General features: G+C 40.5%; 1 protein-coding gene across 9 annotated transcripts in view; it reads left to right on the top strand.

Annotated features, from left to right (window-relative positions):
• IL1RAPL2 (interleukin 1 receptor accessory protein like 2) overlaps positions 1–19,715 on the top strand; it is a 395,107-nt gene extending 375,392 nt beyond the window's left edge. For 8 of the 9 annotated variants that reach the window (XM_064463223.1, XM_064463224.1, XM_064463220.1 and 5 more), the window contains 3 exons: positions 2,710–2,853; positions 7,064–7,234; positions 16,433–19,715. In XM_064463223.1, the coding sequence (XP_064319293.1) occupies positions 2,710–2,853; positions 7,064–7,234; positions 16,433–17,130 (1,013 nt within the window). In that variant the 3' untranslated portion in view covers positions 17,131–19,715. The remainder of the gene's footprint in view (positions 1–2,709; positions 2,854–7,063; positions 7,235–16,432) is intronic. The other variant, XM_064463227.1, reaches the window with a different exon arrangement.
• The last annotated feature ends 336 nt before the right edge of the window (positions 19,716–20,051 follow it).

The following is a 20,051-nucleotide window of genomic DNA, read 5'->3' as shown; positions in this document are numbered from 1 at the left end:
ACGGCACCAGTGCACTGATAGCCCCAGAGCATGCATTATCATTTAGGATTTTTTTTTTTTTTACTGAAAAAGAGCCAAATCCAGTTTCAAATACCCAAAGCTACCCATACAAAGACAGAATCAAGCACGCTCCTGAGACCTGAATACCCCTGTCTGCTATCGCATTCTTCTTTACTGACTTAATTCAAGACCACATTGTTATTTCCTTTCAAATAGTTCAAAAATAAGTTCTGGACAATCCTGAGTTTGCTTTTCTTTTTTCTCCATGCTGTCCTAGCATGCTTGGTGCTGAAATTACATGGAAACACAATATACACCCGCTTGTCCCTTAGTTGTGGAAATAGTTCAGGATTCCCTTCAAATGAATATGAAAACAGGCCGGTATTTTAGTGATTGAAGTCTACATAGTCTATGATATAATTGACCTGGAACATTAATAACTTGTCAGGAACTGCAGAATAAAATCAAGCTGTGCTTTTAGTGGAAAGAAGCAGTGAATAGATAACAGTAAATATGATGCTGATGTATGCTCACCATTTACTTCAAGGAGGCTGTCTTTATTCAAGACATGCAGGAAACTGAATCTGGGGTTTTTTTGATACTGATATAGTACTAAATGATGAGGAACCTTCTAAAATATATTTGTCTCATTTATTGGGTGTTTAGGAGACTTTTAGTATTTTAAAGATCGTAATCCTCTGTGATACGTATTGGCTAAGCCCTTCTATATTATTTTACATTAGAAACTCTCAGAAGGTTATTATTTACTAATTTTCAGTCACTATTATAGCACAGAGCCGAGACTGAACTCCTTTCCTAATGCTGAGTATGCTGCCTTCCCTATTGACCTCAGTGATGACCACTTGAGGAGTAAGGCGTTAATCAGAGGCAGAGGCTAAGGGCTGGAGTAGGCAAGAAAACTGAATGTTCTGTTTTTTTCTCTGTTGCCTCCACTTTGGAAAGGAAGTAAGGGTCCCAAGAGCCTTGGCTTTCTGCCTCCTTACATCTGGACTCTAGGAGAGTTTATGGGGCAGTAGGACAAATACAGGACATGCAAAAGCAGATCGATTTTGCTTTTTGAGCTAGACTTTGTGTTTTTGCTCGATACCCTGACATTCCCTCTGCAAGTGAACACAAGTCTGTGCTCTTTTGTGGGCTGCAGGTGATCAAAGCTCAGCATTTTCTCTCCTTCCAAGTTGGCAGCTTTACCATCATCTCGCTTTCCTAGCAAAAAAGATTCAGTACAAACAAAATCTTTTCCCTAGAAATTGATTTTAACCAACTCTGTTCTCCATTTGACCAGATTTATCCCCAGAGCATATGCTAACTCTATCATGCAGTGTAATGAAAGTCCTATGAATTCCCTGTGTTCTCAGAGAGGTTAAATAGCTATTATAATAGACTTTTTCCATCTAATAGTCCATGACTTCTTACCAGACAGACATCAGAGATACTGTAAACTGGGAATAGCTTGACATCTGATGTTAATTATTGAAATACAAGGCACGGCAAGGCAAGAATAACCCCAAAAGATACACGACTAATTTGCTTTTTATCTTGAAAATGACACAAATGACATACCAGTATTTTTTTCTGACCTAAGTTTTAGAAGCGTAGAGATCACGAAAACTGTCTTGCCAGTGTTACAGTTTTTACATCTTCACATTGTATTTATCGCAGCAGCAAATATCTTCATGACGTCTTATCTAAACTAATATAGGCTGTTAGAGGTAGCTATTGTCAAATTGTCATCTTTTGTCTTTTATGGATAAGTAATATGCCAAGTGGTGTTATGAGCAATATTGTGTTCCGCGGACATTTCAGGCTAAAGAGCAGTACTGTTAAAGTTAGTGTCTTACATCAGGCAGAGCGCTGGACTGGTATTCAAGGTTTTTATCCCGTTCTGGCAATGGTTTGCTGAATGACCTTGAACATGTCGCTTCACTTTTCTATGCCTCTGTTTCCCCAGCTGTAAAAGATGGATAATTGCATTTGGATGAATTTGTGAAGTTCTTTGAGGCAGGCTGCCTGTGATGTTTCCTAACAAAAGCATCCCAGTAGGAAATTTTAACTAGCACTAGTTCTCATCCAAGTATAATGTGTAGTAAACAAACATGCGAGAACTCCATTAGTAGCCATCACAACTCAAACAAAGTGGCTCTTAGCAGCCTCCTGGCTTCTCACATTGTCTTGGGCATTCTGGATGCTCAGTTCATTCTCCAGTGATTCAGCTGAAGTCCTGGCTTGGCAGGTCACATCAGCTCATCTACTGGCTTCACAAATATAAAACCAAAGTTTAATATTATTGGGGGGACTAGAGCCTCCCAAAATGGGGTACAATATATCTAGTATATCTATTCTCACATGCTGCATACAGCATTTGATGCGCTCTGCCAATACAGAAGTTGCAAACTCTACAAGCTCATTAAAAGTTGATTAATCCTCCGTGTAAAATCACTACATAATTCCCTTGTAGAAGAATTACAATTATAGCCTCAAATGCATTCTGGATGGTGATTTCAGAGGGGCAGTAGATGGAGTAAATGGGTAAAGTTAAGTAATAGGTAATGAACAAAAAAATTAGGCATCCTTACTGTTACAGTGGTTATAACAGGAAGCTGCACAGTTTTATGTGGAATTGTACAGTGGATTAGAGCAAATAAAGCTCAGAAAGATCATAACCTTTTTGTCTTTCCTTGCTAATTTTAGATCTGATCTACAAAATAGAGCTTGCTGGAGGACTGGGAGCCATCCTTCTTCTGCTTATTTTGCTCGTCACCATCTATAAGTGCTACAACATAGAGTTAATGCTGTTCTACAGACAGAACTTTGGAGGAGACGAAGCAGCTGACGGTAAGCAGTTGCTCAGGAAACTCAATATATGTAATGGAAATATTTCAGAGGCCCAAAGTAGTGAAACATCTAGATTGAAGTGAATCCCAAAAGATACCTGCTGTGAGTTTAAGTTCAAACTAACAAGCACTCAGCAGTGTAAAGCCCTAAGACTTTAGACTCCCAGAGCTCCCTGAAGTCAATGAGTCTTTTCACTGAAATGTCACTGGGCCATGCCATAAGCAAATGGGAGTCAGAATTGTTCATGAGTCTGTTACAGAGGCTTGAATGTCATTTGTGAAGCAATTCCTCAGGGGAAATCTTCACGTTCATGTGTCCCAGTGCCACATATACCCAGGATCACTTCTCCTGAGATCCATATTCTATGTGGGCAGCCCTTTCACCAGGTATTTTTCATTGAACATTTCCACTGAGTTGTCTTCAGGCTTCCAACTAACTCCAGTAACTAGTGAGAGGTGATTGTTACTGAGCCTAACTAGTTACATCAGTTAATTGGGAGACTGTAAATAACTTAGTGGAAATGTACAGCTTGCCTGGAGAGTATATTTAGGAATAAACTAGGCTATTTTTCAGTGGTTTTCCCCCACTTCCCTCTCACTAGCATGTATTCTGTTTGGTGCTTAAAGCTAAACATGTGTTTTTAAATTGAAGCTTTAATTCTCCTGAATATAGAACATTCCTGCTCCTATGAAGCTGCAGTAACCCATGGTAAACTAAATCCAAGTGCTTTAAATCCTATTATTATGTTCTTACTGCTTCTATTATAGCATAATTACTGTGTTATTAATATGCGTATAACTAGTATCTGCTAAAGATCTAAAGTACAGTATTCAAGCACAGGTGGTTTTCGTAGCCTACTGCAACACTGCAGTCTGGCATGGTATATCAAGAAACAATAATGTGTTTGAAAAAAATTGCAGGGAACACATTTCCCCTGTTGTGCCAAAACAATGTGCAGTTGCACAGGCCTGTTACTTCCAGCAGTTAGCCTCACTGTTATCAAAATAACAAGTGTTTCTGTTTAACACTGGGTTGTTGCAGTGTGAAACTTCTTCATTACAATGAAATCCATAGGAGTTTTGGAGAACGGGTGGAATGACATCCAGGGGATTTTAGAATGTGGAATGATTTAGAGGGGAAGCCATATGAGGAGATGCTGAAGTGCCTTGGTTTGCTCAGCCTGGAGCAGAGGAGGCTGAGGGCAGCCCTCATCACGGTCTGCAGCTTCCTCACAAGGGGAGGAGGAGGGGCAGGCGCTGATCTCTTCCCTCTGGCATCCAGCAACAGGACCTGAGGGAATGGCAGGGAGATGTGCCAGGGGAGTGTCAGGTTGGATATTAGGAAAAGGTTCTTCCCCCAGAGGGTGGTGGAGCCCTGGAACAGGCTCCCCAGGGAGGCATCACGACACCAGCCTGGCGATATTCCAAGCACTTGGACATCACCCTCAGAGATATGGTGTGAGTTTGGGGTTGTCCTGTGCAGGGACAGGAGCTGGACTTGATGATCCTTGTGGGTCCCTTCTAACTCAGGGCATTCTGTGATTCTATGATTCTATGATAAACAGCAGGAATAGAGGTCAAGAAAATTCCTCTTCATGTGTGAGTGGGAAAACCTAAAATGATGCGGTTTTGGTACTATAAAATACTGCTCAGTACTTATACCTAGAAGAAAGTGAAGGGTGATATTATGTGGTTTTGGAAGTAATTTACCTCTAACACCTTGGGATTATACCAACATAACATCCCTGGTTCACACCAACAAAAAGTGACCCAAAGTGCTAGCTCCAGATTGCTTTGATTCCTTTATCTCATGTTTTCAGTGTGAAGCTGCTGCATTTTTATTCATGTCACTTCCTTGGTTCAATCACTTTTTAATTTAAGAAACAATTTCATTTTCTAGTTGTGCAGAGGAAGCCCCATGAGTACGCAGGGGATTTTGTGTGCATGTTAATTCTGAAAACAACCTTTTATTTTTCCAGTGCATGATTTTAGAACTATTGCAGTTGTGTGTCTTATTCTGATCCTGCAGAATCAAAGATGGAGGCAGAATGTTACTCAAGTCAAAGTGTATATGGGGATGTTTCTTTCTACTTATGCAGGCTATAGTGGGAACATAGAGAGCTCCCATGGGCAGTCAGCTCTACAGAGGCAATTGCAGGGACATTTTCCATTTATACATGTATTTATTTAAAATAGAAGACTTGGAACTCAACAGATTTGCTTTATTTCTATTTCTAAAAATATCCTCTGTAAGCAATGTTGGATGCATTCACTTCCTGAGCTGTGCATAGCATTGTTTTTAGAAAAAAAATGATACTGAGGATTAAGGGAAGCCTTTTAGAAAATGCTTCCAGACAGTGCTTCATCCAAAGCACACAGAGCAAGTGGCGGGCAAGCATGGTTGGCTCCTTCTGCTGTGTCCTGTGTATGTGAAGCTTGCGAAGAGGGAGTTGAGACCGTAGCGATGTAACACAAGCATACAGACTCACAGGAGCCTGGGGGAACTCGTTCTGTCTATGCCTTGCTTACTTGCAGTGTGAATAGAGGTGACTGGAGAGGGCAGCTGTAGCCACGCGGCTGGAAGGGGCCGGGAGCTCAGGGACTGCTTGCGCACAATCCGTGCGCAGTTTTCACGCTGCTTCATAACCAGGCATGCCGATGCTCTGGGGTTTGCTTTGCTGCCTTTGCAGACCTCTCAAATGCTTGCAGGAATGTTTGCTTCCCGGGTCACTTGGTGGCTGCTTCTCTTAAAAGGTTTTGTGAGCTTCATTACGGACAGGGAAGCAGGTTTGGACAGGCCTCCAATGCTGACTGGCCTTTATTTCTTTGCTGTTTGTTCTTCTGTCATCTTTCCATCAGTAACCACTATTTTTGTGTGCTGTAGATTTCAGAGAAATATCAGCAAGCCAGGTGGACATCCTCCCATACAGCTATGGTGACACTAGGCAAATTGCCTTTTACAGACATATAATTATTCACGTTTTGTCTGTAGCTCTGACCCTCCTGGTTTGGCTTTGTGTCAAGAATTATAAGGAAGTAACCATCATTTCAAGGTCATTAAGGAATGCATTGTATTACGATTAGCTATTTTTTCTTTTTATCAGAATATATTGATGATTTTTAACTGCTTTTATTATCTTTCATGTGCACTATTCTTTACAGATAATTGGTACTCAGCAATCCTCCATTCATGCAGTTTTGTCCTCACAACATTAACTATTTGATTTTTCATTTTCTGTAAATAATGGCAGCTGTGCTCTTCCCTGGAGACTGAATTGCTGAAGGTTGACTTTTTCAAAATACTATTTTCCATTACTGTAGAGGAATAGCAAAGAGCAATGTCACTAAGACAGTCTGATCCCAGCATGGATCCCAAGCCCAACAGTGGTGCCAGTTCTGTTCCTGGCACAGTCGCCAGCTCTTAGCTCCATGTTTCAGATGCAGGGAGCTGGAGGCCAGCCCCAGTGCGGTTCAGGAGGAGGAGGGAGGAGCGTTGCCCTTCCTAGCCAAACCGCTGTGTTGCAGCCCCACTGTCTTCATGTGGCATTGCCTGGGTCCCCTCTGTCCCCCACTGCCTGCCTCCACCTTTTGATGAGGCTTTGCCTCCGCCCTGAGCTGCAGGCAGAATGGAGGGGCAAGTCTCCCCCTGCGCCCCTTTTGCTCTTGGAGTTATTCCTCTCTCTCATACTGTGAGCCTCAAGTATTTGAAATGTCCTGGATTGGGTGACCTCTAAAATTACGATATTAGTTTTAAAAATGACAAGATTTTCTGAAAAAAAAAAAAAATGCTTTGGACTATTTGTATTTGCCATTGTTTTCTACATATTCAGTATTATTTTAAGACATGTATTTTCTCACAATTATTTGTGCAAGGAAATTTTCTTTCCTCAAAACCTCCCAAGTTTTCCAGGCTCAAAAAGTTTTCCAAGCTCAAAACTTCCTCATCATCATAGCACCCTTGAGGCATAGGAGTTAAAAAATTTCCATTAGCAATACGTAAAGAATTAAAATAAAAAGTTCCAGCTTTAGTATTTGTGTCAAAATTTTGCCCACAATCTTTTCGGAAGTGAAATGTATACACTGACCACGTGAAGCAGAGTTACTAAATGCTTGATCATTTCAAGGAATAAATACAATTTCCTAGTACTTCCCTGTGTTCTTTGCAGTGCTCCTGCAAACAGCAGCCTGAACATGAATTTGTTTTCTTACAGACAACAAAGAATATGATGCATATCTTTCATACACCAAAGTGGATCCTGATGCATTAGATTGTGATAATAATGAAGAAGAGCAGTTTGCACTTGAAATTCTGCCAGATGTTCTAGAAAAGCACTATGGATATAAGCTCTTCATTCCGGACAGAGACCTGATCCCTAGTGGAAGTAAGTATTTCTGGCTTTAATTCTCTCTGATGTGTCATGAAGGCCTGGACTGCGTGATAAGTACTAGATATGGGAGGTGGTTGTGAGGATTGGAAGTTTCCTCAGTACTAATGCAAATTTAAGCTCCAGGTTAAAGCTTGTTCCTGCAACGCTGAAATCAGAGAAAACTGCTATTGATTTCAGTGAAGGCAGGAGCTAGACCTTCCTACAGGGAAGGCTGCAGTACTGGAAGCAATACTGTGGACCAAAATCTCTACATCGGACACAGGTAGCTAAACAGGAAACTTCCAAAAACGATTTTGTAGTCTCTGTTTTATCATTCAAAATGGGATTATTATATTTTTCCAGTAATTATTTGTCTACAGCAGCTTTACAGGTAAAAGTCATCTTTCCTATTGTCTCTTGGGGTTTTTTCCTAACTTCAAAGTTTCATAAATAGCTACAATAGTTTCCCAGTTAATGGTATAGGTGCAATTTTTTCATTAGAGCTTTGACCAAGTGCTGACCAAGTTTCCTCCAAATTCATTTTTGGACAAGTCAAAAAAGACCAAGAGTCATATGCATCATGTTGATGACTTTTGAATACACAGTATGTTTGCTTTAATATGTCATTTATTTGAAATGCTACCGTTGTCAAAAATAAGCTTTTAAAAAAAAAAATAATTCTATCTACAAATGAATTCCCTGAAAAATATTAGAAGAGAAGATGAACTTATCTCTGTATATGCTACTGTATAGGAAATATGAAGAAGAAAACAAAGCAATGGCTGTGCTGAAGCAGGTGTCCCCAAACACGAAACAGCTAGAACATGGCTGCATTAGCAACCTGCGTGCCAAAAGACTTAAAACTCCTGCCTTGCTGATGCCAAACCCCAGTGCCTGCCCCAGAAGCTGGAGCCTACTTCTGACATTTGAGGGAGCTGGAAAGAGAGCTCTGAATCCTGTACCACTGGGAAAGAGGAGTCAGAGATTGGGCAAAGTCCCGTGTAGTGGCTTGAATTTGTCATGTGCATTTGCAGCTCCTAGGTTAGAGCTGCTTCCCCAATTCCTTTTCCCCTGCCTCTGCAAGGTGTGAGTTTTACTCCCTTAGTGACACATTCCAGAAAGGGGACTTGGCTTGTAGCCGCCTTATTTCAGACAGCACAAGCAAGTAGTACCAAATTTTTAGACACTATTAAGAGAAAATACATCTTTTTGTGTTAAAAATCACAGAACTGTTGTAGGTAGTTGCTTCATATCCAACAATATACCAGAGTTATGCATAGCAATTATACAAGTGAATTAAAGAGTTTAAAGCTAGCCCTTCTATGATAACTATACTGAAGCACAGATTAATCTGAAATTAAATTATTCTTTCCAATTGCTGTACCAGCCAGCATGGTATTTTATTTTTGTCTATTTTTGTCAGTCAGACACTCAGCAAATACTTGTCATCGCTTTGGGTATTCATTAAACCTCTTCTGAAAATGTAGGGTACCTGAAAATGTCAGTTCTCATTTATGAACATTCACAGATTTAATACGTCTTTTTTCCTCTCAAACTCACTCCTTCACCTTATGAAAGGGCCTGATTCTAACACGTGGAGCCTCAAGAACACTTAATCAGACATAATGACAATGCAGACTAAAATGTGGAACTGAAATGGGTGTGATTTGCATGCTTTAGCTTTGAAAAAGATATGGCAGAAGGCACTTTGAGGGGGCAAGAGGGAGGGAGAGGTGATGGGGAAGGAGGGAAGACTCAGGCTCCTGTATTTGTAAGCTCTCTGGATGTGCTGGAGAAATGGAACGTGGCTGTGTTCTGCCTAACGCTCACCAGTCTTGGTGACACACAGTGCTTAGTGAAGAGAGCTGGCAGTGCGATGTGATATGGACCTGCTAGAAACTTTAGAGGTAAACATAATATATGTAGAGTGACTATCTTATAAAGTGGTAGATATAACAAAATATATAGCTCTTCAGATTACATTTCTGTAGAAAAATGGGATTTTGATCACAGTTATCTTTTTTATTTTAGGAAATATCTCTCCTCACATGTACTGCATTTCCTTGTCTTCTGGTGTAAATGACTTTCAGTGAAATGTAATGCTTTCCCTTCTGATGTGTTTCCTTCTATATCTTGTGTACTTAAATGTGTGCCATTCTACTAGTACAGCAAGTGTTTTGTAAGGCTGGTGGTTTCATATAATCTCTGCAATTTTAAGGTGCTGCCACAGGAGGGTGTGCATTATTGCGCTTGCTTCCTGGCATGAAGCAATATATACAGCTGCTACTTGGATTTGAGAGCAAGCAAAAAATAGATTTGTTAAATAGTATTTCATTAACTTTCTTGCACGCTTCTCTGAATAAACTAAAAAGCTGACTTCAGAAAAATTCAGGGACAAGTCCGATCATGTTTTTGTCCAGCTGGTTCATATCTAACCTCTGGGGAAAAGCTATGATAGGCTCTGCATGTCCCCTGCAGCCAAGGGAGAGATTACAGCCAGATGCGCCTTAGCTGGGACGCGCGCACCCAGCAGTGAGCTCCTTTGTGCTGCATATCTGAGCTCTGCATTTCGGCTCCGCACTGAGGACCGTCTGTTTCAGGGATGCCCATGGAGCAACTGTTGCTGTCCCTAGGAGGACAGAAGGGATGGCTGTGGGGACTGAGGCCATCTCCTCACCGTTGGGAAGCAGATCCCGGACATGTGGATTTCAGGTCATATGGGGCTGAGTCATGTTTTGCAGTAGGCATTGGTTTTTGTGCCCTGCTGGGATACAAGTGTTACCCCAGTGGAGTATTCTGTCCTAGTGGGAGAACCACTGTGAAGGATGCCAAGGGCTTCGGTGATGCCAACCTCACGGTGCCAGCAAGGACCTTTGCAGTGACTCATGGTGCTGCCTGAGAGTAGCACAGACACGAAGTGGCAAGACAGAAGCAGGGCTCAGGCAGCCACAGCTTCTCTGCTCTCACTCATGCAGAAGCCCCTGTGGCCATGCAGGCTGGAGGATGAGAGGGGCGATACGGCAGAGAGACATGACGTGCAGTGTGCTGTGTAAGCCGCAAGGCCAAGTTTGTAACCCAGGATTTGAGTTGCATATTATAGGAAGTACTATAGCAGCTATTCTTTCTTAAAGAATATTCTTTGGTCTTAACAGAGTGTGTGTTCTTCATTCTGTCAAAGCTGACAGCACATACACCTTTCTGCCTAGGTAACTAAGGCATAATTGAACATGTTAGCCTGTGTAAGGAGACTGAGTGCCCTGAGATACAGTTGCAGTTGTTACTAAAGTTTCTTGGCAGTTATCATTTTTTCCACCCTATTAGTTTTCAGGGCTTTTTTAACAAACCCTTTCCCACAGCAAGCAGACCCTCAAGCCCTGTGAGCTTTTTAATTCAGTGTTACGAGACCTGAGGAGGCTGAATAGTTGAGGGGGGAAATAGGACTAGTTATGTTTCTACTTGAGCCATTTTCTGCCTTGCTAAGGATGATGCGTCCTCAGAGAGAAAGATCTATTTGCACTTGACTCTTCTAAAATTGGGACTACATCAGAGGAAGATCTTTTTCTCACATGGTTTCTGCAAATTATTTTCAACCCGGAGAGTGAAGAGGTCAAAACTGTCAAGCTGGCTTTTTAATACCAGCAATACAAATCTATTAGAGCATCATCTAGTTGCTCTCTAAGCATATGTACATTTGATCTTGACAGGATTGAAAAAACACCAGCAATTCACTCCAGCTCAGCCCAGGGTATAGAGATCAGGAACTGAAAAGAGCAACGGTGATGGAATAAAAATCTTTGCTTTTACCTGGAAAATGAGAGGTTGTCAGCACAACAGGAGAGCACCTAAGGCATGTGATAAAAAGCAACCAACAGTCAATATTGCGGTTCTGGCACTTTGTAGTTTTGTCTGCCCATCTGCGTGTTTTGTGCCTGGTGAATTGCAGCTTCCTGGATGAAGAAAACCTGGTCGGACTGTGTGCCTGGGGTTCGCAAGGAGCCTAAATTAGGTATGGGACACTGTTTATGCAGAATGGGAATAGAGTACCCAGCTCCACAAACTCCTTTCAGAAGTCCCTGGTTGTCTACTCTGTACAAATCTTAATGCCAGGCATGGGCAGGGGTAGCAGGGATACAGAGGAATGACAGTTGAAAGTGGAAGAAATATGGACAAAAGCCAGCAAGGCTGGCTACCCTGTAACAGTCCACTGAAGGCCACCAAGTTGGTCAGGGAGCTGGGGTACACAGTACAAGGGGAGAGCCCAAAAGAACTGTGTTTCTTGAAGAAAAGGCTGACAAAGCCAAGGAGGAATCTTACTGTTGTCTTTCCAGTGAAAAGCACAAAGATGGAGACACTTTTCTCAGAGGTGCATAGCTGTTGAACAAGAGGCCACAGGTACAAGTTGCAACACTGAAAATTCTGTTTAAACATTTGGAAAGTTTTCCTCACCATGAGGGTGATCAGGCACCGGAACAGAACCCAGAGATGCTGAGAAGCCTCCAATCTTCAAAACTGTAGTGGACAAGGCCCTGAGCAATCTTAGCTGGTCCTGCTTTGGGCAGGGCATTGACCTGGAGACCTCCAGAGCCCCCTTCTAATCTGTATGAGTCTATGGATCTTTCATTCTGAATATCCAGAATTTTGATTCCAACATCTATCATCAAAACAATTTCACCAAAATCACCCACTTCAGATGCTTCAGTCTTCAAGGAGGCATCCCCAGAGCTACCATCTTTTCCTTCTCCTTAATTCCTCTGTCCTTTTTCATGTCAAATACAGAAAGTCCGACAATGGCTAAGAGAGTGGTATGATAAGAGAGCAGTGTGTCATGCTGATCTGCATTATTTGTTTCTTTATGTTGAACTCATCAGCCGTCCCTTAGCCTATGCTGGGACTGGGCCCTCTCTGGGGAGGGGCCATCACTCTGCTCTGTGTTTCAGCAGTTCCAGCTGCACTGCTGTTCTGGTCTGAGCTAACAGAAGCAACAGATAGTTAATAAATAGGAAAAGCAAGACATGCAATCATTTTTGTTATAATAAAGTAATCAGAGTTAGGGTTTGGGAACTATTCAGTTAGGAAACCAGGACTGAATTATTCTTCTATAAATAACTTTCTCAAATGATAGTCACATAGCCAAATGCAGAAAGCCTGGTTATTTTCAGAGTACCAGGAACCAGCCAGTGTGGGGTTGATGGTAGATACTCTTTGGTTCTTGTGGTGTTGCAGACCATGCTTCCCAAAAATATCCGTAGGGCTTTATATGATTTCTGGTGTTCTTTTCCTCTCCCTCAACTGCTTCTGCAGAACATCTGAATCTGGTTAGTCAGTCATTTCTTTGTGTAAGCAACTCTCTGTCCGTGGTGTTCATTAATTTCCTTGCTCTCAGTCTGCTTGCATATTAGGTTGTCTGGGTTTCCTTCCAGCCTGTGGTTAGTGTAGCTCATTCAAGATTCAATAGGCAGTTATGCATGATTTAACTGCAAATGGGATGCATGCCTTGGACTCCTCTTCTTCAGTGATTCTAACTGCAGTTCAGCATCGTTACACGTTGCTAGTGTTTGGTGAGCACATATTCGCTGTCAGGTGATCTGTCTTCATTACTAAAGGGCAACCATGCAAAAACTATGTTTATGAGCCCAAAAGTTCTTGCTGTCCATACCTTCTTGGGCATTGCATTGGGCATGATGCAAGTAAGGTACCGATAGAGCTACTCATAATTCTAACTTTTTTTTAACCTATGGGAAATGTTGCCATTTTGAAAATGGGTTTTGTGCCATATTGCAAAATGGTGTTTCAAGGGGGGAAAAAGGGTCAAATTTAAAATGTTCTCTTTCAATAAAATCAAGTGGGCTAAATCTAACACTGATATTTTATTTTTTACATACTAGTTTATGATAAAATACATTCTTTGGGAATAAAAAAATGAATAATTTTATCCTGATTTTGTCAAGGCGATTTTTTTTCTCCCCTCACAATGAAATGTTATTGAAGTTGACACCTCCTGCAGTGAAAGTGAAGTTTCAGCAAAATTATATTTCTCTGATGGAAATGTGTTGGTCTGGAATCTTACAGTCGATCCTAGTTAGTGATGTCATTCCTGAAACCCCTGCTCAGTTTTTTTCTTGAAAGCAAAACAGCCATTGCCTGACAATTACTACTTAGCTTACTGGAAAGGTGGAAACAGCTCTTTCTCCATCCTACACTGCAATATAGATTGCTTCGTACCTTCTAGTGGGCTGAACACTTCAGACAACTCAACTTGCAGTATTTTGAGCAGTGTCATATTCTGAAGTGAAAGGAGGGTGGGTGATTTAGCAACTCACAGGTTTAGGCAGTCAGTCTGGTACCACTGGAAAAAATAAAGCTTGAACTTCCACAGACAGGAATCTGTCGCCCCATGCTTTTCCTGGCAGACAGGTTTAAGTTGTGCACATTGGACATATTGTAGAGTGCACCCAGTGGCACCATATGCTCGAGGGAAGTTGTCTCCTACCTTCAGTAGTAGTCCCAAGCTGAAGTTACTTGGCGTACTAAGTACTTCTGGACCAGATGGCTGGATGCATTTGCCTGTTCATTTGGGATTCCGGTTTCCTATAATACAATGTATTTTATCCTCAGTGCACCAGCAAACCCCCTCTACGTTGGCCATGTCTATCAGTGAACCAGCTGCAAACTTGGAATGTGAAGGTGCACCTCACGGTCATTTGTCAAGGTGTCTGTGTAGTCGTCTGTAGAAAGCTCTAACTTGTTGCAATATCCAGTCAGTAAGGTGGGCATGCCAGAGTACGGGAGAGGCACAGAGGGGAGAAGTATCCATCTGAGAAAATAGGGAATTTTCCTGTCTTCTTCCCACCTCGTTCCTTGTTTGACTAAAGCAAAGTCTGGTGAGTTTTTGGTTGAGATGGTATAATGGATTATTGCTGGGTTCTTGCTGTTGAATTTATTGCTGCTGGATATTTGAAGAGATGGAAGTGCAGTGATTTTTTGTTTGTATTGTTGTTTGTTTGGTGTTTTTGTGTGTTGTCCTTTTTTAATTGGATGCATATATTATATGCATGGCTGTGCTTAGCACTAACCTGGATATGTGGAACTGACCAGTATTGTGTCCTGCAGAGAACTGTCTTGTTCATAGCAGTGTTCTGAGTTGTTTGAAGGAGGGATGAATATGTCCGGGGAAAGATGCATGATAGTTTGTTGTTTTACTGTATCTTGCAGATTCAACCTCTAATGATGAAGCTTCCCACCTAAATTCTTTCTTTTTGGGAGCAGAAAGAAAGGAAGAAAATGAAGAGTCTGAGCTGTTGATACATTGGGATAATCTCTTTCCATTGTATTGAACATTTCTACCTTTCCTTAAGTTTTGTTTCACCAGTTCTGCTTATCATTTTCTCATTGTTGATGATTCTCTCCCCTCTCTGCTGCCTCTCCCATGGATTTTAATGTTGAATTTTTTTCATTAATGAGTAACTATTTCACACAAAGCAATGTGGGGGTTTTCCTCATAAAATATTTTAAGAGAAAAAAAAACCAAACTGTAAATGCTGCATGATTAAAGAGTCATAAAACATTAACTAAAAGTCAGGATTGTTGCATAGACATTTGTAATGTATGTGTATGTCTTAAATTTTTGTGTGTCTGTGGGATGTTTGCAATTGCCTCTTTTTTCCATTTGTGAAAGAAATTCTTCTTGCTGCTAAGTGGTGAAATAAAACATTGGTAAAGGCAGATTTGATGCTAACTATGCCTTCAGTCTCATGAAAATAAGCTATTTTAGAATGTTCCTGTTGGCCTATTTTGTAGCTATTTACTTTACTGGAAGTGGTGTGAATAAGCATGCTGTGGTACGGTGCCTGGGACTATAAAAATGAGTCTTGCAGTAACAGATGTTGATTAATGATGTTATTTGTAATCGTTGTTCCTGCTAGAGGGCAGTGTGTGTAAGAGAGGCCCTGCCCTGTGCTGAGTAAAGATCTGTTCTGTGCAGCTCTTGTGTCCAAGTCTTCATTTATAACACATGCTCTGTTGTCAGGCGGCACATTCTAAGTAGCACGGTCAAGAGGTTCATGTAGTTAAAGAAAAAAATGTATATCTTTTCTCTAAGCTCTCCATCACAATGCTATGCGCCCAATGAGCACCCGTCTGACCTTAGTGGGTTTTTTCAAATGATTTCATTTTCCTGGTCTTGACCCAAAACCCATTGAAATTTCTTGAGGTCTGTTCATTTGAATGGGTTTTGGATCAGGTCTGTAAGTAGATCTCTTTCCCATCCTGTTCCGTGTCAGAGCAGTGTAATTGGCTTCTCTTCCCTGCCTTGGGACAAGTGGAACTCAGGGAACCAAGTCCAACTTCAAGAGTATTTCAAGAGTATTTTGTAGTTCAATAAGCTGACATTGTGGAGCTAATGATGGGGCTGGCACTTCTGCTTACACTGATCATTTGCAACTACTTGGCATGCATGAATAAAAGAAGAATACTATTTCCTTTGTCACCAATGTCTCAACAAATAAACACCTCCAATATATTTTAAGTTTTCCATTTGTGCCTGTCACTTGTGAAGTTTCTGTTAATGCCTCGGGGTACATAGAAGCACGGGTTTGTGATATTAAAACAGACCACTGGGCCACAAAGAATGTTATTATGCTTTTGTGGTCAACACCTAAAGAAGAAAGAGCTACCATGATGCTTCTATGCAATAGCACAAGTTCTGCATGTGATGAGGGTTGATTTCTTTTTGAGCTCTTGCAAGTTACAGTTCATACACCCTGCAGCACCCTCATGTCCTTGCATCCGACACACAAGAACTGCTTTGCAGAGTGTGCTTCCCTCAATGCGATGTTAGTCATAACCAGCGTTAACGTTAAAATTTACACAAACATTACATTGATTTTGACCTATATTTTTCAGTAAGTGAACAGTGTATTTTTAGTCACTAATGCAGCTACACAGTGAGGATATTATGTAAATGTCATTCTGTTGAGATGAAGAGGGAAAACAGTAAAGGATGGAGGGTGTTATTAAGGAGTTTTCTATATTTACTCCATAAATAGAAATATGTTGTGATCCTATTTTCATTGGAGTATATTGTGAAACGCCCGTTGTCTTAAACGGTGCGGATCAGTAAGCTGTAGGATTTTGTTATAGTTGATTGCAAGCCTGATGTTTTGATACGATAGACTTCTTTATTCTTTACTCTTTCTCTCTTTCTATAATTTGTAGCCTACATTGAAGATCTCACAAGATGTGTTGAACAAAGCAGAAGACTCATTATCGTGTTAACTCCAGACTATGTTCTCAGGAGAGGATGGAGTATTTTTGAGATGGAAAACAGACTCCATAACATGCTAGTCAGTGGAGAAATCAAAGTTATTTTGATTGAGTGTACTGAATTAAAAGGGAAAGTGAATTATCACGAAGTGGAATCTTTAAAGCACACCATCAAGCTTCTCTCAGTGGTCAAGTGGAAAGGACCAAAAAGCAGCAAACTGAATTCTAAGTTTTGGAAGCGCCTGGTCTTTGAAATGCCAGGGAAGAAAAAGGAGGTGGTGTCTCGGCATCAGGTCCTGGATTCTGCAGAGCAGGGCCTTTTTGGAGACCTCCAGACTGTACCCTCTCTTGCCGTCACAGGCACTTCTGCCACGTTGGTAGAATCACGGGCTGATTTAACTGATTACCACCAAGCAGACTCTGTGCAAATGAGACATTATTCCAGAGGATACGAATATGATGTGTCAGCAGCGACATTGCCAATAGCTTCCATAAGCAACCATCACACATACTGTAACATACCTTTGACACTACTAAATGGACAGCTACCTCTTAACAATACCATGAAGGATCCCCAAGAATTTCACAGGAACAACCCATTGCTACCTTTATCAGCAAAGGAGCTTAGTTTCACCAGTGATATTTGGTAGTGAAGACCAGGACTTTTTTGAGATGCTTCATGACCACCATGAAGACACAGTTTTAAAGAACTTTGCCCTCACCCCATGGGGTGAGAAAACATATTCAAAGCAGCGGCACACTTGTTTGCTTTTCTACCTGAACTTTTTTGTTTACATTTACAAATTATTGACAAAGGGGGCATTCTTTTGTAACTCAGTAATGTCCTTCCTGTCTTTTAATGTACAGTTTTATTGCTTCTTTAAAAAGGCCGGGGGAGGCGGGGGGCGGGGTAGAAAAAACACATCCCATCATTTTACAGTAGGTTTACAATCTGGGATGGATAAAAGGTCACTGTATATGATCTCCAGTGTCCATACAAATTTAAGTAATAGTATTTGAAATACATGGAAGTTCTTGGGTTTTTCACATAGACTCCAGTACAGTTTGAAATTCTAATCATGCTACGAAAATTATTATCTCCTGCACAGACCACAAGGGGTGAATCCGTCTCAAAAGGAAGGAGGAAGAAACCTTCCCGGTAACATTGTCTCACGAATACATTTTAGAAGATGACCAGCTGAAACAATGCAGATGAAGCTTTATCAATAAAGTACATAGTAACAGTTGCTGCAGAATAGATCACCTGCTCACATCAGCATCTCTTCATTTTATTATTGAGGCATGTTGTATTTCTAGTCAATGGTTAGCAATGTGGTTTTATTAAACAACTTACTATAGTATCGGAAGATGTTTAGGAGGATTTTAAACAGTTTTTCTGTCGATTATAGATTATTTCACAATTTTTTGCAGATTTTTAATGACTTTTTTTTAAACAGTTTAAGTATAAATTTACTGTTGTTCAATTCATTAATTTGAAATTTCTTATTATCTCTTGAGCTCTTTTAAGATTTGTAGCAAAGGCAATGTAATTTTACATATGATTTTTTTTTTCCAAAAATCTGTAGTTCCAATTTGGAATTAACCTTTTTGTGAGAACATCAGCAATAGAAAAGAATTACTACAGCAATATTCAGAGATGAAGTGCTAAATTATTCAGGTTTGCTAGTAGTCTGACTTCAATTGCAGTGATAATCACCTGAGACAGTTTTCTCTCCGTTTCTCTACCTGTCAGTTTATGTACCTTTTAACCATGGCTGAAGCAGGAGTATTTCTTCTCTCTGTGCAACTAGTGAAAAGTGATATTTTTAAGCAGCTGGTAAGGTCTTGCATTTCTCATTTATGCGAGTGATCCCATCAGTCAAATAGGATACTGTCATTTATCTGTCATGGAAAGCATTCTTGCTGCTTGTGGATGAGAAGGGTTATACAGGTACTCAGCATCAGGCATTACTACTCAGTAAGTTGAGTTTTCTTTGGACCAGTATGTTTCATGGCGATTTCCTTACTCAGTTGATTAAGGGTTGCAGAGTCAGACCATGGAGACAACAGTATTCAAGGAAAAAGCCCTAAATCATGAAGGCAGAAGCCAGTTTTGCAGTTTTTGGGATGGCTTTAATGAAATCACAGTAGACATGAGAGTTTTGTCTCAATAAGATCTGCTGGAGCAAGTTCCGAGAACTATTTTTATGGCAGGCAATCTTGCCTGTGTTTCAGTCTGTTTTTAGCATTGTTCTCTTTGATTGCATGAATAAAAGTTAGCACTCTGCGCTCAGCTGCCTGTGGTCTCATCAGCAAACAAGTTTGGTAAATCCTTGACATTTTGCAGTGGTTCCTAAATTGTAGCCTACAGTCAAATGGAAACAAACACTGACCTAAGACTTAAAAGTATCCAGAATTGGCCCAAAGGCCATGAGAATGATCTCAAATGTGCAATAATTCATAGAGGTCGGTATTTTTCCATTGCTTCTTTCCCCAGTTCTTAATTCTGTGCCCTCTTACACCAGCTGTTATCTGTAAGGTTTTCACAAGGTTCTAAATAATACATGTTTCTCTTGGTTTTTCTAGCATTATTATGCATTTGACACTAACACCGAAAATGGAACTCCAGAAAAGATATTAATTTATTACACAGAACAGGACTATAACTTGCTCTTTTGTGAAGTTAAGTTCCAGACATATAGGTGTTTAATATAAGTATTTTTCTACTGAGAAAGTGATTTTACCTCCATTATAAATATATGTATTTCAACCTCTTCCCAGAAATTTACAAAATTTGCACTGTTTTATAAGTGTTACAGACTGTGTTTACACTGGCTATGTTCTTTAATGCAAAGTGTAATTTAAAAAAAGGAGAAAAAAAAAAACTAAAAGAAAACCCTGCATGAAAAGAGGTGCGTATGTTTAAATGAAAAGCTGTACTTTTCATTATTTTCCTTTCCACATTACTCTGGAATCTGGTTAATTCACATAGAATGTTCAGTGAGATTTTAAACCTACTAGTTCTGTATTAAGCATGTAAACTCCAAAAAAAAGAAAAACCCCATATGCAAGCTGGTCTGCTTTTTTTATTCACAATGACTAAATATGGGTATCAAATTAATTTACCTGATGATAATACGTCTCATAGAGCAGTAGCTATTCAAAAGCAAAATGCGGTCATGTTTGCATTGAGGTAACATGAAAAGAACAGTTTTTCTGTCATTTTGCAAAAGCACATTGTGTGTCTGTGTATTGATATCTTTTAGTTATAGATGACAAGTCACAATCTGCTTTAAGATTTCAAAGTGTATATTGAGTACTACAACAATATATACATGAATCAGAACCGCCTGTACCCCTCTGCTTTTAGTATGGGGATGGGGGCCTGAGCACAGGAGGCCTCTTGTTGGCTTGGTTTCATGTAATACCAGTACGACATGCTAGAGGCCAAGAGTTGCCGTAGGTAGCACTTAAAGGTCTGAAAAAAGAACCCTCAAACAGTGAAATGCATCCGTTAGTGGGACTTGGGTGGCACAGAGACAGGGAGCTTCTCCCGCTGTGAAAATCACCT

Source organism: Phalacrocorax carbo, chromosome 11 (assembly GCF_963921805.1).
Source record: "Phalacrocorax carbo chromosome 11, bPhaCar2.1, whole genome shotgun sequence".
NCBI classification, from domain to species: Eukaryota; Metazoa; Chordata; class Aves; order Suliformes; family Phalacrocoracidae; genus Phalacrocorax; species Phalacrocorax carbo.
This window is presented reverse-complemented; position numbering and strand designations above follow the sequence as displayed.